Below are 26,193 nucleotides of genomic sequence, written 5' to 3'. Positions count from 1 at the left end.
TTGAGCACTGACCTATGAACCTGGAGCTCACGGCTGATTGCCGGTTGGGACACGTGCCCTAGTTGCAGGGCGTGCAGGAGGCAGCCAATCCATGATTCCCTCTCATTGATGTTTCTACCTCTCCCTCTCCCTTCCTCTTTGAGATCAATAAATGTGTCTACATACACTGAGTGGCCAGATGATTATGAGCACCTGGCGTTTGTAGGCACAGGAGCTGTACACTGCATCGCATGGCATATGGAAGCCGATTTCTTGGATGAATGAATAAAAGAATTATCTAGATCACATGTGTCAAACACAAGGCCCGCGGGCCAAATCCGTCCCGCCAGGCCTTGCGATGTGGCCCGCACCGTGCTGTCATCACTGCACTCCGCTGCGTTTCCATCACAATGACAGTTTATGACTGTTCAGTAAACCATTCGGCCCGCGATTTAGGCTGGATTTTAGATTTTGGCCCCTTCTCTGATTGAGTTCGACACCCCTAATCTAGATACTAATCATTTTTTCATTTGACTAATCTATTGTACACTCCCAGTCCTTCCCCTGCAGGGGTCCGCAGCCTGCGTGGCTGGGGAAGGTTTCACTTGTAATGATAATGTCCTGTGTTGTGTGATAAAAGTGCTATAGGAGCCCGGCTGGTGTGGCTCAATGGATTGAGCATCATCCCATAAAGACCAAGAGGTCTGGGTTTCCGTTCCCAGTCAGGGCACATGCTTGATCCCCAGTAGGGGGCGTGCAGGAGGCAGCTGATCGATGACACATCGGTGTTTCTATCTCTGTCTCCCTTCCTCTCTTTCTAAAAACCAATAAAAACTTTTTTTAAGTGCTACAGGAACATGGAGGGAGAAGCCGCGACACTTCCCTGGGAAGGAAAGGTAAGCAGTTGGTGCAGGGAGCTGAGGCATGCTCACCACCCCGGGGCTGTGGAGGCAGGATGGTCTGCGGGGGGGATCTCAGCGGACCAGGGCTTGTCTAGAGCCACACTGACCGTCACGTGCTGGGGACAGAGGTGCCTCCCCTGCAGGAGGCTCAGACCCCTTCACCTGTCCCCGTGGAGCTGGGAGGCCTGCAGCCTGGAGGGTACCACCCGCTGTGGGCTGCGCCTGGATACTGCTCAGAAGCTAGGCGTTTGGATTGAGTCCATATTGTGGTCTTCTACACTGGCCTCGCTGGCCACAGCTACGCTGGAGCGGGCAGGGCTGGGGATGGGGCTTCTGTCTGCAGAATGCGTGTTGGACAGGCTGCCGGCCCCTGCCCAGCACATCACTGTCCTGTCATGTCAGTCTGAGAGCTTTTGATGCAACTGCGAGAATACCCGCCAGCACATGGCCTGGGAGCTGGTGACTTCTGCTTTTCCTTTCTCACATGACAAGTCTGGAACCAAGTTCCTGGGAAGGTCAAAGCTCAGAGTTTGCGTCTCTGTTACCCCCAGGGCCAGGGCGCCTGGGTACTCACTGAGCCAGAACTTTACTCACTTGTGCTCCCAGCTCCCAGCCTAGCGACCCCTGACTCCAGGCCCGTGTCCAGTAATGTGCTGACCGGCTGGAGCTGGGCTTGCTGTAGTGCCAGCCCGGGTACATGGGACCTCTGTGCGAAAGCACGCTCTGCCAGCCCGTTTGGTGAAGGTCAGAGTGCTTGGACGGGACCCCCACGCATTCTTTTTTTTTTCTTTTCTTTTTTTTCCAGAGAGGAAGGGAGAGGAACAGAGAGCTAGAAACATGGATTAGAGAGAAACATCAATCAGCTGCCTCCTGCACACCTCCTACTGTGATGTGTCCACGATCAAGGTACATGCCCTTGACCGGAATCGAACCTGGGACCCTTCAGTCTGCAGGCCAGGCCAACGCTTTATCCACTGAGCCTAACTGGGTAGGGCTCCCTACCCATTCTTTAAAAACCCAGGCTGTGTTCTCTCGGGGGACTTTTTAGCCGGGTATTTTTGTGTTGTTTTTTTTCCAGTCCAAAAGTTAACATTCATGGAATTTATTAGGCCTATCCGACCAGGAATGTTTCTCTAAAAATAATCTTGCTGTAAATGTTGTTTTTGAAACGACGTTTTCACAGAATGAGGAAGTCATCCGATAAAGGACTGATTGTGCAAGAAGTGCCTGACCAAATTTTTATCAGATTATTTAAAAATTGAGATGCACCTGACAGAATTGTAAAATATTTAAAACATTGTGCATGGTAGTGCCTTACAATACATACACATAATCTTATCAGGTTCAACGTTTAAAAAAGGCAAAACAAACAGCATCTCTGGGAAGAAGTGCTAACATGGGAGTTTCCCATCCTTGTTGAGTAAGAGCAGGCCCGTCCCCTTCTGAGAAAACCGGCCTAAAGGCCACGGCCACCGGATCGCCCAGGAGCGCCTGGGGCCGGCCCTGGTTCCTCCCACTTCCCTGTTTGTGCTGAGTCATGGTGCGTGGGGTGGGTCTGGCCGGAGTCAGTTACACGGTTGAATGACAGAGAATGTGCCTGTGCAGGAATGTGTGTGTGTGTGTGTGTGTGTGTGAGTGTGTGTGTGAGTGTGTGAATGTGTGTGTGTGTGAGTGTGTATGTGTGAGTGTGTATGTGTGTGTGTATGAGTGTGTGTGTGTGTGTGAGTGTGTGAATGTGTGTGTGTGAGTGTGAGTGTGTGTGTGTGTGAGTGTGTATGTGTGTGTGTGAGTGTGTGTGTGTGAATGTGTGTGTGTGTGAGTGTGTGTGTGTGTGAGAGTGTGTGTGTGTGAGTGTGTGTGTGTGTGTGTGAGTGTGTATGTGTGAGTGTGTGTGTGTGTGTGTGAATGTGTGTGTGAGTGTGAGTGTGTGTGTGTGAGTGTGTGTGTGTGTGAATGTGTGTGTGTGTATGTGTGAGTGTGTATGTGTGTGTGTGAGTGTGTGTGTGAATGTGTGTGTGTGTGTGTGTGTGTGTGTGTGTGTGTGTGTGTGTGTTGGGGGAAGGTGTCCAGCTTCCCCCGGTAACTGGCTTTATTCAGAGACTCTGAAGAAGAGGGAGGGGAAAGGACTGTCCAAGACAACTTGAATCTGAGCAGGAATCTCACCAACCAGGGCCCGCCCAGACGGTCCCTGCCGGTAGCCAGGCATAAAGGAGGGGGACAGAGTGGGTGCGGAGGGCGTCCCCAGCCCCGGGAGAGGCTGCAGCTGTTCCGGAAGCTCTGGGCTCCCGTCCTGGAGCCGCACCAGGTTGTTGGGCCGGAGCCACGCTGACCCTTTGCAGGAAAGGGGAGAATGGAGCAGGAATCCTTCAGCTGGAGGCCACTGAGTAGGTTTAGCAAGAATCCAGGTGATTCTTTTTATTTTTTTAAATATATTTTATTTATTTTTTACAGAGAGGAAGAGAGTGGGATAGAGAGTTAGAAACATCGATGAGAGAGAGACATCCATCAGCTGCCTCTTGCACAACCCCCACTAGGGATGTGCCTGCAACCAGGTACATGCCCTTGACCAGAACCGAACCTGGGGCCCTTGAGTCCGCAGGCCGATGCTCTAGCCACACCGGTTAGGGCAGATAATTCTTTTTTAAAAATTTTATTTCTAAATTGATTTCAGAGAGGAAGGGAGAGGGAAAAAGAGATAGAAACATTGTAGAGAGAATCATTAATTGGCTGCCTCCTGCACACCCCCTCCCCCCACTGGGGATGGAGCCTGCAATCCCAATATGTGCCCTGACCAGGAATCAAACTGTGACCTCCTGCTTCATAGGTCAACAACGCTCAACCCCAGAGCCATGCTGCCCAGGCGAGTCTGGCTGCTAGATATTTAGCTCCCGGAGCAGGACCTGGACCATCAGGGCGCTCGGCTCTCTGGCGTCAGCGCCAGCTGCCACTCAGGAGCCACACATGCTGGGGAACACGCCCAGTTAACACCTGACCCAGCTCAACACCCTTTACAGAGCATGCCCCCCGTGCACCCTCCGCCCCCTCCGCTGGCAGGGTGTGAGCCAGGCCTACGTGCCTCAGCTTCTGGCGGCTCTCCCCTCCTCCTCCATCCTCCCCAGTGCTCTGTTCCCTCGGCCAGACCTCTGTCTCCAACACCCTCCTCCTCCGAGCCTCTTTAACCACCTGCCCCGAAGATTGCCATGGGGACGTGTCATGCACCCACTGCATCCGAACCCCCCCCCCCCCCCGCTCCTCCTCTGCAGTCCAGCTGCTGGCGAGGCCACCTGCCCACCCCGGCCCCTGCGACTGCTCGCCGGCCACCCGCTAACCTCCGCCAGCGGCTCCTCGCCCACCGTCTTGCCCTCCCGTGTGGCTCCCTCCAGGAGGCAAAGCATGATGGTCCCTCCGAAGCCCGGCCCGCAGGGCACCGGGGCGGCCTCAGAGCTGAGGGTGCCTTCCGTAACAATGCCGTCTTCCGCCTGAGACTGTGACCTGCCGCCCAGCGGAGCCCCTGGCACACGACAGCATGGAGTGGAGGCTGGGGGCCCAGGGCTTTTAGCGAAGAAATGGGGGTGTGGGAGGTCACAGGTGGGTGGGCAAACCCAGCTGTATCGGTGCTACTCTCCATCCCAGCAATCGGATTTGGATTTGGAGGCCACAAAGGATCCAACGGCCCTGGTCCTGCTTGAGGGGGCAGTTCTCTTCACACTGACAAACATTTGCTGATTCACGTCACAAGCCAGGCCCCGTGGGCCGAGGTGGTCGGCCCAGTCCCCCTTCCAGACTCTCATCCTGGGGGAAGCAGCCCTGAGCTCTGGGAGGACAGGTAGGGTGGGCGCAAAGGCAGACCAGAGCAGCTGCAGAGGCCCTCACCCCGATGACTCAGGGCAGAGGCGAGGGGGAAGCGCAGCTGCGGAGGCTGGAGGGGGCTGGGAGTTGGCTCAGACACAGGAGAGACCTGGACCACCGCCGTGAGCGAAACTGTCAGCGCCCCGGACCTCTGGCCCACACCCTGGCTGGGCTGACGCTGCAGCACCCACCTGGGTCCTGTCTGCCCACGGAAGCTGCGGCCGAGCCCTGGGGAGTCCCTCCCACTTGGACAGGAGGTGGGACCACAGGGGAGATTAGGGGAGCAGGCCCCACAGAGGAGGGGAGGGACTCGAGCTACACCCCAGAGGCAGCAGCTGGCCCCCTAGATAAGTCCCCACCCTGAGCCTGGCCCTGCCTTTGCCACAAACTGCCAAGGGCCACGAGGGCGCGGCCAGGGGCCAGTGGTACAGACTCTACTTCCTCTGAGAGGCGGCCCCGGGGGAGGGCAGCACGCACGGGAGCGGATGGAAGCTGGGCAGCAAAGTGCCAAGGGCCAGCGAAGGACTGGGGAGAGAATTCCTCATGCTGCCTGAGCTCGCAGCGGTGTACAGCAGGCCTGTGTGGCCTAAGGCTCAGGGAAGCCAGACGCCACGAGTGGGAGCCCATGAGGGTGCGATTCTGTGTGAAGGTCCTTCCGCACCAGCACCCTCTCCACCCAGCACCCTCTCCACCCAGCACCCACTCCGGAGGCTCACCCTGGGGCAGGTGGCGCCGCCTTCCTTTTCTGGAAGGCCTCTCTCCTCTAACAGGGTCTGGGGGTGGCCCTGCTGGTGGCCGGGAGAGGGGGGCCCCTGGGACGGAGCCGGGGCCCACACGGAGAGGAACACCCCCTGTGCTGCACAGGAAGGAGGGAGTCAGGCCGGGCAGGGGTGGAGGGTGGGGCCCCAGCTCCCGCCGTGACCAGGAGGCGAACGGGAAAGGTGTCCCCGCTGACGCTGACGCTGACGCTGACACAGACACAGGACAGAGCTCCGCTGACACCGGACGTTTATTGGGAAAAGCCATGGATGGGGGTGGGGGGGCAGGGGCGGGCAGGACAGGGCCCATCGGGGGGTTAGCTGGGCATCGGGCGTTCCTCCGTGAGGTTTAGAGCAACACCTTCATGGACAAACCCCCCGGGGCCGCCGGGCGGGGGCCTAGGCGGAGGCGGGCGCCTGGGCCAGCAGCGCCTCGATGTCGGGCTCGATGTCGATGGTGGGGAAGCGGCGGCTGTAGCGGCGCACGGGCACGCCGTCCGCGCCCACCAGGAACTTCTCGAAGTTCCAGGACACGTCGTTGCGGGACACGGGCGACCAGACGACGAACTTGGGGTCGGTCATGAGCGGGGCGGGGTCGTCGCTGGGCGCGGGCAGCGCCTCGCGCAGGAAGGCGAAGAGCGGGTGCGCCTGCGCGCCGTTCACCTCGCACTTCTCGAACAGCGGGAAGTTGGGCTCGAACCCGCCGCCGGGCCGCACGTACTTGAGGCAGTTCAGGATCTCCTCGTTCTTGGCGTTCTCCTGCGGGGCACAGAGCGGCAGACGGGGTTCGGGGTGACTCACCGGGCTCGGCCCGCCTTGCACAACCCGGGGCGGCCCGCGCCCGCCTGGCCCGGCGCCGGGCAGCGGGCCTGCGCCCCGCCCCGCCCGCCCCGCCCCGGCTCTCCCGCCGCCCCGCCCGCGCACCTGGTGCCCGAACTGGTTGCACGGGAAGCCCAGCACCACCAGCCCCCGCGGGCCCAGGCGCCGCTGCAGCTCGTTCATCTGCGTGTAGTCGCGGACGGTGGTGCCTCAGAGCGACGCCACGTTCTCGATGAGCAGCACCTTGCCGCGCAGGGAGCCCAGGCTCAGGGGCTCGCCGCCGGCCAGCGGGCGCGCCGAGAAGGCGTGCACGGAGCGCGGGGCCGCCTGCGCGGCCGCCCTCAGCTGCGCGGCGCTCATGGCGGGACGGGGTGCGCCGGGGACGCGACGCGGGGCCCCGGGGTGCACCGCCTTTTAGCTGGCAGCCGCGGCGTCACGTGGGAGGGCGGCCCCGCCCCGCCCCATCCGGCCTCCCTGGCGGCGGGCGGCGGGCGGGCCGGCCGGATGCAGACGCCGCCCAGGCTGCGGAGCTGCGGGCAGCCGGGCCGGGCGCACGGCCGGGCGCGCAGCAGCCCGTTATCCGAACGGCGCCGGTGCAGTCAGAGGCGCTCGTGGGGGCTGGGGGTGACAGCGCCTGCCCCTGCCCTTCCAGCCCCTCTTGTTGCCGTTTCCGCCGTGTGTCCTGGGGCTGCCGGGCCGAGCAAGCTGTGGCTTGTGGTGCCGGTGCGGTTGGCAGCACCTGCCCAGGCAGGTTCTTCTAGAAGGAGCTGTGGTTTGGGAAGGCGGAGGGGGCAGGCAGGGCAGCAGGCAGCGCCCAGGCCCTGCGGCCGGGCTGTCCGCGGTGTGAGGCCCAGCCCCGTCCCCCCTCCTCTTACAGCCTACAGGGAGGGCCTCCGGGTCTGGCCCAGCTGGGAGCATGTAGGGCCAGGAGGGCCCTGCCAGTTCAGGCCATCCTCCGTCCCAGTCACCTCCACCTGGGGCTCCTCCTGGGAACTGAGGCACTGACAAAGGGGGTAAGAGGAAAAGGCGACGCCCCCGGTCTGCAGTGACCGCTTGGCGTGCCCTCCAGTCTCCAGCAGACTGCATCTTCCCCCCACCCCCACCCCGAACTTGAATGTGACCAGACGATCGTCTCCATGTCCTAGGAGCCAGGTTGGTGGATCAGAGGATCGTGGGCCCGCTGGTACTGTGCAGCCCAGCCCCCACCCCCAGCCCTGGAGAGAGGCACACACCGGATACAGAAATTTAGAAAACTGCCTTTATTCTATTAGTAGTTGGAAAATTAACTGGTACAGAAAACAGTTCATCAGCTGGAGAGCCCGATGCCAGAGAACTGGCTCCGGGAGGAGCCTGGCACAGTGAGGAGCGGGGGCGACCGAGCCAGACCCGCAGGGGCGCAGCTCGCCCCTGAAGCGACTACATGCCTCAGGCACCAACCAGTCCCTACTTAGCCCAGCTCTGGGGAGGTGCGGGTGTGGGGCTGGACAGGAAATATGGCCATCTTTTATTAGAGAGACCGACAAAGCGGGAATTTTAAAAATGAATTTTCCATCTGACTTTATTTTCAAATACACTTTCTTTTTTAAAAAAACCAATACACTTTCTGTGGGGATGACAAATATCAGTATTAGGAAATCCAATTATACAAAAAATACTACATCTAGTTTGGGGTAGATATATTTATTTTTTGGTAACATACATTAAGTGGCACTAATTACACAGTAACTATAAGGTAACTAACATGAAACCACAGAACTGTAACTTTGCCGCGGCTGCATGGACTTGGCCTCTCTGGCTGAGCATTTTGAAAAACTGGATGCCCCCTCCAGAGGCCGCTCTGAAGGGGCAGCTCACCAGAGACCTCGCAGCGGACAGGTGACAGGAAGGCATGTTAGTTAGGAAGTAGTTACAGCCTAACTCAGAAAAGTTACCGTTTCTCTTTCTAGAAAGAAGCAGGAAGTTAAGGAATCCCTTGCATTAGCGCCTGGTGTGTCGGGGGAGGCAGAGGCGGCGGTTAGAGCGTGTTGGGCCCGGCGGGTGGCTGGATCATTAATAATCACGTTGGCTTCTAAATACTGGTAGCAAGATGACGTCTGATTGGTGATCTCGGGTAGGGCAGGGTAATGGGAAGGCCAGGAATCACACACTAGGATTAACGAACAGCACGTGGAAACGAGCCGCACGGTGCTCGGCGGCTCACAAGACAAGGCACCCGGACTTCTTCTTCCCCCGCCGGGCCTGCAGGGCCGCTCTCGTGGCCATCTCGAACACCTCCCGCACGCCGTCTTTGGTCTTTGCTGAGCACTCCATGTACCCAAAGGCGCCGATCCTGTTTGCCATGTCTCTGCCTTCCTCCGGCTTTACCGGCTCCTGGCGGAGAGAGGAGGGTTACAGACAGACAGAGTAGTTACCACTGAGACACACACACGGTTAGTAGGTGTATTTATATTCAGCTAAGACTCCTTTTAAAAGCTACCACATCCCCAAATTGGAGTTTGGTCTATGGAATTCATATGCAGTGAGCCCCAACCCAATGGAATGTCCCTCTCCAATGAGCACTTCTCTGGAAGAGCCAGAGAAGCCCTGTCGGTTAAGGTTAGGAGGGAATGAAGGGCAAAATGACTCCAGCTGCCGATTCAGGTAAGGCCCTGGTCCGCCTGCAGCTTCCCAGAGAGAATGCCCTGGGGGAAAATGGATCCTGACCCTGGCATTCAGAGAAACCGCATTGGAGACCTGGGTGAGAACCTCCAGACTCTCCTCCTGCAAAGGGAAGCCCTGCTTGGGGCCACTTCCATCAGCACTTTCTAAAGGCACCAGGGCTCTGCCTAGATTCCTTCCCTCAGCACCCCCAGTCCTTCAGCTGCCACCAGCCTGCTTCTGGCTTCACATGCACCAGGTAATAACCGGAGGGAAGCAAGAGCCGATGAAGTTCCTGCATCTGGAGCACTGGCGACCGAGGTGCCAGTCCCTCCTGACGTGTCGATCCGTGGAGGCACGGCCCCACCACAGGCAGATGCCGGCTCACATGACTAGACCTCCCCACGGGTCCTCGGGTTCAAGAATGCTACAAGGCCTGCCAGTGTGGCCCAGGGGGTGGGAGTGCCGTCCGTGCCCTGAAAGGTGGCGGGTTCGATTCCCGGTCAGGTGTGTACGATCAATGTCTTCTCTCCACCCCACTCCCACCTGCCCCCATCAATGGAAACATCCTCAGGTGAGAACTGAGAAGAGTACAGGAGGAGAGAACCCGCCCCAGGCATGCCTGCTTCATCTTGGCCAGCTCCCGCCTTGTGTGCTCGTCATTTCGAAGATCCTTCTTGTTCCCAACTAGGATGATGGGCACATTGGGACAGAAATGCTTGACTTCCGGAGTCCATTTTTCTGGGATGTTTTCTGAAAATAGTGAAATGCACATAATTCAGGTATACATGAAGTTCCATAAGAATATCCAAGATCCCTAATTAAACTACACAGAAACGACTTCAGAATGATGGTGGACATTTAATGGAATTTCATGACTTAAAAGTAGTTTCAATTGTGCCAGGAAAAGGCAAACTTTACCCCCCTGCCCTTAAGCACAATCACCAGCTTTGGTCAGTCCCGCCACGAAGCCCAGCTCCTGGGGAGGCGGCCAGAGGAAGACTCCGGCAGCGCAGGATCCAGTCAGTGCCCAGGGGGACCTGCACGGTGCCACCTGCCCGCGCAGGGAGGCTCCCGGCCATCACCACCCAGCTGGCAGGGATTCTGACCACACCCCACTCGGGGTGCAGCTGGCCGAGTCCACGTTCTCTCCACCTTGCTCCTGGCCTCAGCATGTCCCTACCCTGTGGGGTATGGACTTCCAGTGAGTGACAGCCCGCTCGCGCCTGGGCCCTGGAGTATGGCCGTATGACATCAAGGTGGCTGAGCAGTGGGTTCGGCCTCCACACGCCCCTCGCCACCTCAGTGTCAGGGATGACTGCATGTGATGGGGAAGACAGTAACACACACCTTACTCTGGGTTAGTCCGAGTCAGTGCATGTAAAGCCCGTAGTGCGATGGCAATGTAAATGGAGCTGATTGTGATCTGAGATGTATTTTATAAGTAGCTGCTCACTCTCTGACTTTAAGGCTAGTGCCTTGTTTTATCGAGTGTGAGGTCAGCATTAGCCAGCCATTTTCTAAAGGAAAGTGACTTCTGAAACATGTGACCAACTGAGCTAATATGGCAGGCCCAAGTCTCTCATTATTATAATAGCTAAGATGCTTGGAAAAGGGCTGAGAGGACTTGAAAACACCACCAGAAATAGCAGTCCCCAGTCTAGTCACAGGGAGGCAACATGAAGCACTAAAAAGGGTACAGGCACCCGAGACCTTCCCCAGATCTTTGTCCCAAGCTGGTTCTGCCTCCGGAATTCGCCTGCTTTATAAAGTGGGCACAGGGCAGCCCCGAGCCAGGCTGAGAGGGCCCCAGCCGTTACCCACACTCAGGCCTGACGATCCTTCTCTGGTCCAGGTCTGCTCGATGCCCAGAACGGCCCTGGGGGCTAGGTGTCAGCAGGCACACAGGCCTGGCCAACCGCGGGCTGCAGAGCTCCTCACCTAAACTATCAGGGCTGTCGATGGAGAAGCACATCAGGATGACATCCGTGTCCGGGTAGGAGAGGGGCCTCAAGCGATCGTAATCCTCCTGCCCCGCGGTGTCCCACAAGGCCAGCTCGACCTGTGGAAGGAGAACGAAGGCAAAGGGCCAGGTTAACCCCACACCCACTTCTGTGGCTTGTGTGTGTTTTAGAGGGAGGGAGGAAGAGGGAGAGGGATGAGATGGGAGGGAGGGGAAAAAAGAGAGGGTAGAGGGATGGGATGGGAGAGAGAGAGAAAGAGGGAGAGGGGAGAAAGATGGAAGGAGAGAGAAAGAGGGAGAGAGAAAGAGGGATGGGAGGGAGAGAGAAAGAGGGAGAGGGATGGGGATGGGGATGGGAGGGAGGGAGAAAAAGGGAGAGGGATGAGGATGGGAGGGAGGGAGAAAAAGGGAGAGGGTAGAGGGATGGGGATGGGAGGGAGAGAGAAAGAGGGAGAGGGTAGAGGGATGGGAGGGAGGGAGAAAGAGGGAGAGGGATGAGGATGGGAGGGAGGGAAAAAGAGAGAGAGGGTAGAGGGATGGGATGGGAGAGAGAGAGAAAGAGGGAGAGGGGAGAAGGATGGTAGGGAGAGAGCAAGAGGGAGAGAGAAAGAGGGAGGGGGATGTCAGGGGGAGAGAGACTGATTTTTTTTGTTCCACTTATTTATGTATTCAGTGGTTGATATTCTTGTATGTGCCCTGACGGGATTGAACTCGCAACCTTGGTGTATTGGGACGATGCTCAAAACAACAGAACTAATCTGGCCAGGGCCCACTACCCACTTTCAAAAGGGGTGTTGGCCTGGCCACTGTGGCTCAGTGGTTGAGCACTGACCTATGAACCAGGAGGTCATGGTTAAATTTCTGGTCAGGGCACATGCCTGGGTTATGGGCTTATGCCCAGTAGGGGGCATGTAGGAGGTAGCTGATCAATAATTCTCAGTCAACAATGACCATCTGGATGACCTTCCAGAAGGAGCCAGCTGTGAGGGCTGAGCCCCTTGCATGAATTTCATGCCCCAGGCCTCTACTTTAATTATAAGTAACAGTCAGTGGGCCAAAAGTAAATAACATTCTACCAGCTGCACAAGGCAGGACAAACAGAAACGGAACCGCTATCTGTCGTCTCACGCAACCACCTCCATCTGTCTGGTCACGCTGCCCCAACGAGAAATGTGGAGACCAGCGTGCGTGAGTGGCGGGTGAGGACGGACACCAGCTGGGGTCGGAGTCTAAGCGGAGGGGAAGGCCCTGGCTCTGCCTGACTCCTCACAAACACGCCGAGGGAAAGCATCACAGAGGGTGGAGGACATGCCTCTCGCATCTGTGTCCTGATAACAGGATGAGAGTGGGTTTCTCATTCTAACATTTAAAAAAAAACACATTTTATTGAGTTTTTACAGAGAGGAAGAGAGAGGGATAAAAAGCTAGAAACAATGATCAGCTGCCTCTTGCACACCCCCTACTGGGAATGTGCCCGTAAACAAGGTACATGCCCTTGACCAGAATCGAACCTGGGACCTTTCAGTCCACAGGCCAATGCTCTATCCACTGAGCAAAACTAGTCTCGGCATCATTCTAACATTTTTGTTACTGTTATACTAGAGGCCCAATGCACAAAGATTTGTCCAAGAACGGGCATTCCTTTCCCTGGCTGCCAGCACCGGCTTCGCTCCGGCCTGGAGCCGCCTTCCTGCCTTCCCACACTGCCCAGAGGCCCAGAGCTGCTAGGGCAGTGCGGAATGCCTGCATCCTGCCCAGCCTCGGGCCGCTTGGTGCCTGTATATGCAAATTAATCACCAGCTTTGTTGGGTTGATTTGCATACTCGCTCCTGATTGGCTGGTGGCATTGCAAAGGTCTGGTCGATTTGCATCTTTCTCTTTTATTAGTGTAGATTGTGTACTGAAGAGACAAGAAGGCCTAATTCTCTTTGACTACACCAGTGGTCGGCAAACTCAGTCAACAGAGCAGCAAACTACGGCTTGCGAGCTGCATGTGGCTCTCGAGCCGTAGTTTGCCCACCACTGGACTGCACGAACAGCCTAACATGTAAAATTAGTACCAGTTGTTATGGAAAGTGTACTCACCTGCTTTCCGTCCACTTCAATGTCTGCCACATAGTTCTCAAACACCGTAGGTACATACACCTCTGGGAACTGGTCCTTGCTAAAAACGATGAGCAAGCAAGTCTTGCCACAGGCTCCATCACCAACAATCACCAATTTCTTCCGGATGGCAGCCATTGCTGAAACATCAACAAAGTATTATCTAGGTTGCACAAGAAGCCATTAGCTTTAGGCTATGAAACGCTTTTCCAACCATGAGGCAAAAGCCTCTATTAGCACACCCAAATATAAAATGCTAGTACATCTTTCCAGTTGGCACCAAAATATCATATCGAAGAACTTATAACAAATACTACAGGCCCAGTGCACGAGATTTGTGCATAGGTAGGTTCCTAGCAGCTGCTGGCTGCCACCACTGACTGGGGCTTCCCCTCCCGCAGTTGGCCGACTGGCCCTACCCCCGGCCTAACTCCTGGTCAAGGGGACAATTTGCATATTAGGCTTCTATTATACAGGATTATACTTAATGGTAAAAAAAAACCATGAAATCTTTTCACCAAGATCAGGAACAAGCAAAGGTGTCCATGCTTGCCACTTCTATCCATCTAACATGACAACTGGAGGCAATTAGGCAAGAAAATAAAATAGAAGACATACATATGGGAAAGGAAGAAATCAAGCAATCTCAACTCCGATGACAGATGTGTACAATCCACTAAAAACTGTTAGTGCCGAAACCAGTTTGGCTCAGTGGTGGAGCGTCGGTCTGCGGACTGAAGGGTCCCAGGTTCAATTCCGGTCAAGGGCATGTACATTGGTTGCGGGCACATCCCCAGTGGGGGGTGTGCAGGAGGCAGCTGGTCGATGTTTTTAGCTCTCTATCTCTCTCCCTTCCTCTCTGTAAAATATCAATAAAATATATATATTTTAAAAATATCAAACACATGTGCAAGATTGGTTATAGCAGTATTTCTAACAGGCAGAAATAATCACCAGTCAACAGCTGAACAGCTGTGTTGTCAAACAAATTAAGACTTTAAACAAACAAAATTACAGACAAAAAAAGACATATATTATATATATTGATGAAGATACATTATATACAGACGAAACACACAACAATGAACACTGGTATAGGGAGGGGAAGGGAGAGGAAGGGCACCAAGAGAAACAGAAACACATGAAAGAGATACATCCACTGATTGCCTCCAGCACCCCCTGACGTGTGTGTGTGTGTGTGTGTGTGTGTGTGTGTGTGTGGTGTGTGTGTGTGTGTGTGTGTATGTGTGTGTGTGTGCTGGGAGGGAACCTGAAACCCAGATGCATGGCCTCGACAAGGAATAGAAATCTCCACCCTTTGGTGCTCATGCCAATGCTCCAACAACTAAGCCACACAGGCCACGCATCATTGGTTGGTTCTTTTATGTGCCGACTGAGAAATGAACCCACAACCTTGGCATACTGGGGGTAGAGGGCACAATGCTCTAACCAACTGAGCTACCCGGCCAGGGCTCTGGCACAATTAACACTGGCAAGGGGGATTGATTTCCCACCTCCCCCCAGTCACACACTCCACTTTAACACCTTAAGGCCAAGTTCCCCTCCCCGGGTAGCCTCCCTGGCTGCTCTAGGACACACTTTCTTCGTTCCGGAATTTAGTCTACGAAGTGCTGCTTCCCAGAGACCTATGAATCTGCCTCCTCTATGGCCCCGGGTGTATCACCCCAGAACCGCAGCTACCAAGTCACCCAGTTCAGCAGCTCCTGTTTTGAGCATCTGCCCCCTGGTGGTCAGTGCGTGTCATAGCCACCGGTTGGACTGCCACATAGGCATGCATATATATATATATATATATATATATATATATATATATATATATATATAATCCGGTGCCTGAAATTCGTGCACAAGGTGGGGGGATGTCCTTCAGCCCAGCCTGCACCCTCTCCAATCTGGGACCAATGGCTCCTAACTGCTCACCTGCCTGCCCACCCCTAACCGTATCTGTCTGCTGGCCTGATCGCTGCCTAACCACTCTCCTGCCAGCCTGATTACCCCCAACTGTCCTCCCCTGTTGGCCAGATTGTGCCCCTAACTGCTTGCTCCCCTGCATCAGCCTGATCTTGTCCCTAAACACCTCTGCCTCGGCCCCTGCCACCGTGGCTTTGTCCAAAAGGAAGTCAGACGTCCGAAGATGTCAGGTCAACCGGGTCTAATTAGCATACTAACCTTTTATTAGTATATAGACAGGTGGTACTTCATTTGATATTGTTTGAACTTTGATTGGCTGCCTCCTGCATGCCCCCTATGGGGATCAAGCCTGCAACCCGGGCATGTGCCCCTGACTGGAACTGAACCCAAAATCCTTCAGTCCCCAAAACCCTTCAGTCCGCAGGCTGATGCTCTATCCACTGAGCCAAACCGGCTTCGGCTGTTTCCACTTTAGAGAAAGGGATCTGGAGCCAGGTGTTAGGGTTCAAAGCAGCTGTGACTCTTTGGGATAGAGGTCATTATTAAAGGAGTGAACACAGGAAAGCATTTTGACTAAATAACTCCTAGCACCTAACAGCTAATGTGTAACTGTTGGGTACTATTATCCATAAGCTCCAAAAAATATCTCTTCATTTCTACATTCCTTATAATGCCTGGCAGGGTCAAAAATAGTCCTGAACGAAGTATGCATTCGTTGATGGAATTAAAATAAGAAACCTAGCCTTCTTAAGTTAATGGATAAAAATGTGTTGGTATAAGAGAGTTAATTTTCTAACCTTTTAAAAGGAAACTTTCAAAAGCTCAAGTTACCAAGATTAGACAGCAGCCCTCAAATTTACTTCCTCTAATCACTTCCCTTCTTTTCTGGACTGGCCTTAGTCTCAGTCTTCAAGTGGCAAATTACTTCTTTTTTTTTTTTTTTAAATATATTTTATTGATTTTGTACAGAGAGGAAGGGAGAGAGATAGTTAGAAACATCGATGAGAGAGTCATCGATCAGCTGCCTCTTGCACACCTCCTACTGGGGATATGTCTGCAACCAAGGTACATGCCCTTGACCGGAATCGAACCCGGGACCCTTCAGTCCCCAAGCCGACGCTCTATCCATGGAGCCAAACCGGTCTCGGCGGCAAATTACTTCTTTTCAAACAAGATTTACAAGTGACAGACCACTGTGTATAACCTCCTCCGTCCCCACATTCACGTTCGTACAGAAAGGGGGAGGGGATGGAAGGCCATCCTTACCACATCAGACAGGGCAAAGCCTGAAGACCACACCCCTCCACCTGGAATATCTGAGAGAGCAGCAATTGTCAACCACGAGAGACACATTATGGGATCAAAAACAATGTTACCAACAGCTGAAGTACTGCAGACTGCAAGTAACTTGTGACTTATTCTCTCCATAAATTAGAAGATCAAGTTTAAGTGGATACAGTGTTTCCCCCAAACTTGCCCCAATCTAGCCAGTAGCTCTTTAAGGCCTCCTGCACTGCAGTCAGTGTTCCCAGGCAGAAAAGGGGCTAAAAGTTGTGTCCCCTCCCCATTACCTGACCTTGTGAGCAACCCTGATGCCTCCCAGTGGGGGGGAAGGTGTAATCACATGCCCTCCAAGCCCTAGCCCAGCCACACGTTGGAAGGTCAGCTGACTGACACATGCTCTCTGAGCTCCATGGGGTTCTTACCCACTGCCCCTCCCACCCAAAACACTATTGCCAACCCTAACCAAACACTACCACCAACCCTACCCAAACATTACCACCAACCCTACCCAAACACTACCACCAACCCTAACCAAACATTACCACCAACCCTACCCAAACATTACCACCAACCCTACCCAAACACTACCACCAACCCTACCCAAACATTACCACCAACCCTACCCAAACATTACCACCAACCCTACCCAAACATTACCACCAACCCTACCCAAACATTACCACCAACCCTACCCAAACACTACCACCAACCCTACCCAAACACTACCACCAACCCTACCCAAACACTACCATCAACCCTACCCAAACATTACCACCAACCCTACCCAAACATTACCACCAACCCTACCCAAACACTACCACCAACCCTACCCAAACACTACCACCAACCCTACCCAAACACTACCACCAACCCTACCCAAACATTACCACCAACCCTAACCAAACACTACATTTGGTTTTCAAAGTCTGAGTCCCATTCTGGGCATGCCTCAGGAGCACTCAGCACCTACCACATGGATCCTCAACAAAGCCAGAAATATTCGTTACGTGGACAGGTCCCACACAGACTACCCGGACTACAATGTTCCACTTTATTTATTTTAATATACTTTATTGATTTTTTTTTACAGAGAGGAAGGCAGAGAGAGAGCTAGAAACATCAATCAGTTCCCTCCTGCACACCCCCTACTGGGAATGTGCCCGCAACCAAGGTACATGCCCTTGACCTGAATCGAATCTGGGACCCTTCAGTTAGGGCTACAATGTTCCATTTTAAAGTATTGCAGTTACTGCCGAAACCGGTTTGTCTCAGTGGATAGAGAGTCACCTGCGGACTGAAGGGTCCCGGGTTCGATTCTGGTCAAGGGCATGAACCTTGGTTGCAGGCACATCCCCACTATGGGGTGTGCAGGAGGCAGGTGATCGATGTTTCTCTCTCACTGATGTTTCTAACGCTCTATCCCTCTATCTTCCTCTCTGTAAAAAAAATCAATAAAATATTAAAAAATAAAATAAAGCATTGCAGTTACAGGTGACGACAACACAGAAAGAAGGCCGTTTACAATAGTGGTTAATCTGCGCTCCGTCACTTACTAGTTCTGTGCCCTTTACCACCAGTTTACTTATCTGTCGAGGGGCAGGTGGAACCTTTGGGATAGGATGGTCTGAGATTAAATAATCTATCACACAGAAAGAGCTTACCGAGACTGAAAACAGTCAGTATTCGATAAATGCCTGTCATTACTGTTTAGGTCTTATTTGGACAAAAAGCAACTCCCTCCTTCAAATTGCAACTGTCCAGAATTTGAAAACCAGTTTATAATATGGCCTGACCATAAGAATGTATTCCCTAAAATGAAACTTTGACCAGTCCAGCAACTAATTATTTTTCCAAAGTGCATGTCCCATGCACACCTCACCCACCCTCTTCTTTATTAAAATGTGTACGTATATCTTCACACGGCACTTCTCTTCCGCTGCCCAGAGCCCAGGCTCACAAATGCTTCTAAATTCAGAATTTCTCAGATTTTTAGAAGGGTAATGTGATGCAAATGCCAACTATTCTGTGACATAACCAATAGGTTAACAGTCTTCATTAAATAAATGAATACACTGCGTAGGATAAACAACCTCATCAGTTCAGTTGAGGTTTTGACATCAAAGGAGATTGTGATTTCCAGAACTTTCTGAAGGGCAGTTTTGTGAAAAGCCTTAAGCCGTCGCCGGTTTGTTTTAATCACACACCCTCCTCTCAATGCTTTTCAAACCTTTTCCGATGCCTCACGCCTGATGTTTCCGTGACTCAGAACCTCCTGTCACCGCAGAGAAGTGCCCAAGACCCTCCTACCGTTTCTCTTGGAAAACTCAAACAAGACGGGCTTTCAAGAACGCGGGTTAGGGGATGTGTGTTGTGCTTACAATGCAGGACTGCCAGTAATTTGAATTCTGTAACCTAAATTAGCCGAATAATTTTGATAGCCTGCTTAGGGACTACACATTTGCAATACTAATTTTCTCAGACTCACCGTAAATCTCCTTCTGTACACAATCTGTAGCTTATTTTGGGAAGATAAGGAGCCACCAAAGACTTTGAAATGTTCTGCTACCAGGTTATAATGAATGCATTTACAGACATTTATTAGCCAAACATTCATTATAAACAATCTCAAAGTAGTTCTTCAGCCAAAAACAGAAGTAGAAATTATCAGAATGGATAACTATGCTGCTTCTGCTGGATCAAGATCTTTGTGATATTTTGGAAAGATAATGAGTAAAGTTCCATGCAGATTAAATAATCACAGCTTTAAAAATGACTAATTCAGCATACTTAAGATAATTATAATTTTACCTCATAATTCTTCATAGCGGCTAATTATGCAAAAGAAACAGTGATGAGTACAGCAAGCTTTCTACCATTTCTCAACCACCCATGAAAGAAAAGCACTTACTACATACAGCATAGCTTTGGGCATGACCTAATTTTTACTTTTTTCCAGCATTTATTACTTTAAACAGGACATAAGATTAGGATCTGAGTTCATAAGCCTTATCCTGTTGACATCCAAAAGTCTCAATTGTGTAATCCAGTTGAAATTTTTTTGTATTTCTCTCCCCAAATAAGTTGATATAAACAATTATTGTACAGATGACCTACACAAGGGTTGTCTACTGTTTTGGAAACTAAACTTGAAAATTTAAAAAACACATAAAAATCTGTGAGTTTCGTTGGACTGATCCCAGTGTACACAGAACTTCCACCAACCCCTGTGCTGTCAGAGTTAGCGTCTGCGGCGGCAGCAGTGTCAATGTGAGGAATGCAAGGTGTTTTGGATGAGATCTGGGTATAAAATGCCATATTGCAGATAAGGTAATAACTAAATCCCAAGACACTAACGGGAAATCATAAAACCCCAAGCATACAGCCACTCTCGGCCAAAACAACGAAATACCCCTCACTCAGGTTAAGCCACGGCTTCTCCCTCCTTCGCTATCCGGACCCCAGTGCACCTCCCAACCCCCACTCACCAGGTGAAACCTCCTACTTACGGCTAACTTCCACTCTCTCGGCCTTCCCTGAGCTGCCAATTCCATCAGGCCCCTTAGGCCCTCCCCCAGCACCTAATATTCCTCTCTTCCCCACTCTTACTTTTTAAAAAGAGATATATTTTTATTGATTTCAGAAAGGGAGAGAGAGGCATTAATGATGAGAGAGAATCACTGGTTGCCTCCTGATGTCCCACACTGGGGATGGGTCTCCCAACCTGGCATGTGCCCTTGACTGGAATCGAACCCGGGACCTTCAGCCTGCAAGCCAATGCTCTAACCGCTGAGTCAAACCTGCTAGGGCTCTTGCCCACTCTTTACACTTCTCCAAAGTCCTTCCTGCCAAACTCCACTGGTATAATAATACCTGTCTTATTCTGACAAGCACAGAATAATTTTCAAATAACAAATTTGAAAAAATAAATTTCCAGGAGCCAAGAAACTATATAACTAATGTGCTACACGCAGATTTTATTTTATTTTTTATTTATTTATTTTACCCTTTGCACTCCGAACCACTCTGGACATTGGCTACCAGCTACTCGACGCTACTTTGCGGTGGACACGTGCGCTGAATTAACTCAATTCCCCGTAATCACTAATAAACTGCACTGTCCCCCCTGAAAGGGGACATCCGCATGATATGCTAGAATTTCGATGTCCCCTGAGAGGGGACGGCGGAGTGCAAAGGGTTAAAATATATTTTATTGATTTTTTACAGAGAGGAAGAGAGAGGGATAGAGTTAGAAACAACGATGAGAGAGTATCATCAATCAGCTGCCTCTTGCACAGCTCCTACTGGGGATGAGCCCGCAACCAAGGCACATGCCCTTGACAGGAATCAAACCTGGGACCCTTCAGTCCGCAGGCCGACGCTCTATCCACTGAGCCAAACCGGTTTTGGCTGCATGCAGATTTTATAAAGAAGGCCCAGCCCTAGCTAGTTTGGCTCAATGGATAGAGCACTGGCCTGCAGACTGAAGAGTCCCAGGTTTGATTCTGGTCAAGGGCACATACCCGGGTTCCAGACTTGATTCCAAGTAGGGGGTGTGCAGGAAGCAGCCAATCGATGATTCTCTCCCATCATTAAGGTTCCTATCTCTCTGTCCCTCTCCCTTCCTCTCTGAAATCAATAAAAAATAAGGAAGGTCCGGCTGGTGTGGCTCAGTGTTGAGCATCAACCCATGAATCAATAAATCACGGGTTTGATTCCCAGTCAGGGCACATGCCCAGGATGCTGGTTCAATCCCCTGGGGGAATGGGCGCTAGGAAACAGCTGCTTGGTGATGTTTTCCTTTCATTGCTGTTTCTATCTCTCCATCCCTCTTCCTTCCTCTCTCTCTGAAAATCAATAAAGGAAGAAAACTAAAAAAGAAAAGTCGGCCCTGGTCCTTGTGGCATCATCTAGAGCACGAAGGGTTGTAGGTTCGATTCCCGGTAAGGGGCATATAGGAGGTAGCCAATCCATGTTTCACTCTCACATCGATGTTTCTCTCACACCCTTCTCTAAAATTCAATTTAAAAATCTAATAAACAACAAGAAGAGAACAGTTACAACACGACCAGCTGTGCATGCTAGCGGTGAGTCTACCTCCCACAGCACTTTGCTTTATTAGTATAAGAATCAGAAATGTCAACAATCTGTAACAAGGAGTGCTACCAAACAGAACCTCCTCTAAACTCATTGGCTCTTACTTTAGACAACTGTCTAAGCCTAACTGGCCAGTAGATCAGCTCACAGTAATTTAGACAGATACATGCTTGGGTGAAAAGAGGTACAGCCTTTGACAAGAATGCAGGAGACAGAAAACCCTGTAAATTGGGCTCAGAAATGTAAAATGGGGAGGGAGGGAAGTGTCATTCAGACCAGCCAGAGTCCTAGAGTGGAGCAACAGCTTCAAAGATGGACTCAAAAATCCTTTAGGAGGCCCTAGCTGGTGTGGCTCAATGGAGAGGGCATCGGCCTGCAGACTGAAGGGTCCCGGGCTCAATTCTGGTCAAGGGCATAAACCTGGGTTGCGAGCTCGATCCCCAGCAGGGGGTGCGCAGGAGGCAGCCAATCAATGATTCTCTCTCATCACTGATGTTTCTATTTCTCTCTCTCTCTCTCCCTCTCCCTTCCTCTCTGAAATCAATAAAAATACGTATATTTTAAAAAATCCTTTAGGATGACAGACTTAATCGTTACACCTGGAAGGTTAACGCCTGGACACAAAGGACAGGAAAAGAGAAGACACCCGCTCCAAACGAAGCACGCTTTAAAGCAGCTAGCTTAGTTAGAGCCTGCAACTGAGGCACATGCCCTTAATTTGAATCGAACCCGGGACCCTTTGTCCACAGGCCAACTGCTCTATTTACTGGGCCAAACCAGCTAGGGCTGAAGTATTTTTTAAAAATGTTTTTTTTTAGCTGAAACCGGTTTGGCTCAGTGGATAGAGTGTCAGCCTGTGGACTGGGGGGTCCCGGGTTCAATTCCGGTCGGGGGCATGTGCCCTGGTTGCAGGCACATCCCCAGTAGGGGGTGTGCAGGAGGCAGATGGTCGATGTATCTCTCTCATCGATGTTTCTAACTCTATCCCTCTCCCTTCCTCTCTGTGAAAAATCAATAAAATATTGAATATATATATATATATATATATATATATATATTTTTTTTATTTTTTTTTATTATTTTTTTTTAATATATTTTATTGATTTTTTACAGAGAGGAAGAGAGAGGGATAGAGAGTTAGAAACATCGATGAGAGAGAGTCATCGATCAGCTGCCTCTTGCACACCCCCTGCTGGGGATATGCCCGCAACCAAGGTACATGCCCTTGACCGGAATCGAACCCGGGTCCCTTCAGTCCCCAAGCCGACGCTCTATCCATTGAGCCAAACCGGTCTCGGCATATTTTTTTTTTTTTTTTAAATTGATTTTAGAGAGGGAGAGAGAAACATCCATGATGAGAGAGAATCATGGATGGGCTGCCTCCTGCATGCCCCACACTGGGGACCAAGCCCACAAGCTGGAGCATATGCCCTGACTGGAATCGAATCCAGGACTTTTCAGTTAGCAGGCTGATGCGCTATCCAAACCAGCTGGGGCTAAAAAATATTTTTTAATTATTTCAGAGAGGAAGAGAGAGGGAGAAAAACATCAATAATGAGAATCATGGATCAGCTACCTCCTGCACACCCCCTACTGGGGATTGAGCCCACAACCTGGAATCGAACCGCGACCTCCTGGTTCATAAGTCCATGCTCGACCACGCTGGCCAGGCAAGTGAATAGGAAATACTCTTCACTAAGTCAGAAGAAAATCATGATAAAGTTCCTCCAATGACTCCATCTCAAACAATTCACTTCTCAGCCCAACAACCCTTCCATGCCGATACCTTACCGGTATGATCAGTCACACATCTCTCAGCTAACAAAGGACAGAATTCGGGAATATGAGTCAGTTCAACACTGTTAAAACCTCGGGATACTGTGCTGTGAATATTTTCGCATTTTATTGCTTTTGTTGCTGCTTGTAATTATTATTAAATTTTCATCTCTGACTATACCTTTCCTTTCCGTTAAATTTTCATTTACCTTTCATGTCCTTTTTGCTTTTAAAGTGTTTAAAGATTAAACAGTACAATAGACACGTAAGAAAAGTTAAAACGGAATCATTTGGGGGGTCTGGAACAGATGAATTCAATCGACATTATTTCTAATGGGAAAATGATTCAGGTCTCCAACAACCTTCCGGGAGACCTGAGTGTGAGAAATGCGGTTCCACTGGAGTTAAGCTGTTTCAGCGCAGTGGGCAGAAACCTATCCCATCAACCCAGGCTCACCCACACCCAGAGCGGCACCCGCCACCAAGACCGCGGGAAATTACACTGAAACAGAAAACCATTTATTTACAAATAGAGGCAACCTCTGGCAAAAGGCTCCCTCCGCCATCTGTCGTGTTCGTAACGAGCTTGAGCCTGGATTACTGGCCATCTTGACGGAGTGGTTGCCAAGGGGCGATGCCAGCCAGGGCCCTTGGAGAGGGAGCGGTGTGCCTAGGGCACCACAGGCCGGCAGCGGAGTGACAAAGCCTCCAGTGTAACGCCAGTGAGACACCCAGACTTCAGCTCCTTGGGAGGGGAAGGGCAGGAACACTCCTGAGGGACAAACTTTCTGGCCTCCCGTCAGCCATCGCCAGTGCCTCTGGGGGTTACGCTCACAGGATGCCCAGGCCCAGGATGTCTCTGTGCGGCCGCTCTCCACGGCCGGGCCGGCCGAGAAGAGGGTACTAAGAGGCGGCCCCACCGAGGTACCCAACGCTGACAATGCACAGCCAGGCACATGCATTCTGCACCACCATCTATCGTCAGCCTCCACAATGAGAAGACCGAAGCTCTATTTAAAACTTCCTTTTTTAACGGAGGTGAAGTTCACATAATATAAAGTTCACTGTTTCACAGTTTGCCATTTCAGTGATACTTAGTGCATTAGCAATGTTGTGCATGTTACACCAACACTACCTCGGTCCAAAATCTCAGCACAAAAGAAACTCCACACCCACTAAGCAGACAGCCCTCACACCCCCCTCTCCCTCCCCCGCAATGCGCTTTCTGTCTCTATGGACATACCTGTCCTGGGCACTGCACACAAATGGAACCGCACAGCACGTGGCCTGGTCTCTGGCTTCTCTCACTTAGCACACTACTTCCGAGGCCCACATGGTGAGGCGAATCAGAGCTCCATTCTTTAAGGGGCTGAATACTATTCCACCTGTTGATGAACTTTGGATTGTTTCCACCTTTTGGGTATGAATAGTGTTTTCAACATTTATGTACAAGTGTTTGTTCAAGTACCTGTTCTCAATTCTTTTGGGTATATATCTAGGAATGGAATTGCTGGGTCATATTGTTACATATTCTCTCTCTCTCTCTCTCTCTCTCTCTCTATATATATATATATATATATATATATGTGTGTGTGTGTGTGTGTGTATGTTTTTAAATTGGCTTCAGAGAGGAAGAGGGAGAGAAACATCAATGATGAGAGAGAATCATCAATCAGTTGCCTCCTGCACACCCCACAGTAGGGATCGAACCTGCAACCCAGACATGTGCCCTGACCAGGAATTGAACCATGGCCTCCTGGTTCATAGGTTGATGCTCAACCGCAGAGCAGCGCTGGCTGAGCAGTCGTTCTCTATAAGGAACTGCCAAACTATTTAAATGAGTATATTTGTTGTATGCAAATAATACCTTTAATAAAGGTGAATGAAAAAAAAATTACACACACACACACCTTTCTGCCATGGCCAGTGTGGTATGGTGGTTGGAGCACAGTCTCAGGCTTCAAAAGGTCACTGGTTTGATTCCCAGTCAGGGCACATACCCAGGTTGTGGGTTTAATCCCCAGTCAGGGTGTGTGAGGAAGGCAAATGATCCATGTTTCTCCCCCCCCCTCCTCCCTTTCTTCCCCCCACTCACTCCTATCAATAAAAGTGTATTTTAAAAACCCCACAACTTTCCAAAACGTTTCCAGTTTGGGGAATTGGATACCAACAGTTTGGGAACCACTGTTCCTCAGCATCAGTGAGCCAGTGGTGAGCTCGATCATATTTCCCCAAGACCTCATTCTTAGGACACTACTCCCACACAACGTCCCTACCAGCTGGATACCAGAAACACTTTAATGACACCAAAAACAAACAAACGCTCTTCCAAATTATATTAATATAATTCTTATATTAGAGATGTGTGACTCTTTCCCTTTTCCCCTCTGCCCTCTTCCACCTCCCCCACCCCTGCCCCCAAGATCTGTGAGCCCTCACAGACTCCATCACACCCATCCACAGACAAGAAACAGAGTAACATCGGTCACATTACCATCAGAGCCATAAGCTACCGAGTGTAAGAACTAGCACTTAACTGTCAGCTCTCTGCAGAGTCCATGATCTCACCTAAGATATTCTCCTGCCTTTCTTTTCTGAACTTAAGACCTTCAAAAGATAGAGGTCTTTCTCAATAACTGGAAGAGTTAAAAATCTGAGACTTCATCCAAAAAGGAACTTTTCACAAAGAACTCTAAACACAAAACTCTAAAGTTTTGTGCGTGTTTTGTTTTCATTATTCCCCCTAATTAAAGGTATAATTTGCCTTTAATTTACATAACTACCAAATCATAACTACCAAACATAACTACCAAATCAGCCCCGCGGGTGTGGCTCAATGGTTGAGCACGGACCCATGCCGAAACGTGGCAGCTTCGACTCCTGGTCAGGGCACATGCGCCTGGCATACGGTAGCTATTCTGTATAACTACTTGTTAAGGGAGTAAGTAATGGAAAAAGTACCAACTAGCGTGGCCATCCCTCACATACTAAAGGAGAGTTCAAAGCCAAACGAATCCACGGCCATCAGAGGCCTTCCCTGTCACATGATGCAGCCCACCTCATCAAACGAGAATCACCTTAGAAATGTCCCCACAGA

At 51.3% G+C, this 26,193-nt stretch overlaps 3 protein-coding genes across 3 annotated transcripts in view; all 3 read right to left on the bottom strand.

Annotated features, from left to right (window-relative positions):
* Positions 1 to 5,715: 5,715 nt before the first annotated feature.
* GPX1 (glutathione peroxidase 1) overlaps positions 5,716 to 26,193 on the bottom strand; it is a 24,788-nt gene continuing 4,310 nt past the window's right edge. Inside the window, exons 3-4 of the mRNA XM_036432281.2 lie at positions 6,413 to 6,684; positions 5,716 to 6,247 (exon numbers count right to left, since the gene is read on the bottom strand). Of these exons, the coding sequence (XP_036288174.1) occupies positions 5,888 to 6,247; positions 6,413 to 6,667 (615 nt within the window). The 5' untranslated portion in view covers positions 6,668 to 6,684 and the 3' untranslated portion in view covers positions 5,716 to 5,887. The remainder of the gene's footprint in view (positions 6,248 to 6,412; positions 6,685 to 26,193) is intronic.
* Positions 7,554 to 26,193, bottom strand: part of RHOA (ras homolog family member A) — a 23,405-nt gene continuing 4,765 nt past the window's right edge. Inside the window, exons 3-6 of the mRNA XM_036432282.2 lie at positions 12,993 to 13,150; positions 10,886 to 11,006; positions 9,567 to 9,697; positions 7,554 to 8,677 (exon numbers count right to left, since the gene is read on the bottom strand). Of these exons, the coding sequence (XP_036288175.1) occupies positions 8,504 to 8,677; positions 9,567 to 9,697; positions 10,886 to 11,006; positions 12,993 to 13,148 (582 nt within the window). The 5' untranslated portion in view covers positions 13,149 to 13,150 and the 3' untranslated portion in view covers positions 7,554 to 8,503. The remainder of the gene's footprint in view (positions 8,678 to 9,566; positions 9,698 to 10,885; positions 11,007 to 12,992; positions 13,151 to 26,193) is intronic.
* The window catches only part of NICN1 (nicolin 1, tubulin polyglutamylase complex subunit), an 18,124-nt gene continuing 16,923 nt past the window's right edge, over positions 24,993 to 26,193 (bottom strand). The window contains exon 7 of the transcript XR_006741188.1: positions 24,993 to 25,006. The gene's annotated coding sequence lies outside the window, so the exon portion shown is untranslated. The remainder of the gene's footprint in view (positions 25,007 to 26,193) is intronic.

The sequence above is a fragment of the Pipistrellus kuhlii genome, unplaced genomic scaffold (genome assembly GCF_014108245.1).
Source record: "Pipistrellus kuhlii isolate mPipKuh1 unplaced genomic scaffold, mPipKuh1.p scaffold_m20_p_11, whole genome shotgun sequence".
NCBI classification, from domain to species: Eukaryota; Metazoa; Chordata; class Mammalia; order Chiroptera; family Vespertilionidae; genus Pipistrellus; species Pipistrellus kuhlii.
Note: the sequence above shows the minus strand (reverse complement) of the source record. Positions and strands in the feature narration are given on the sequence as shown.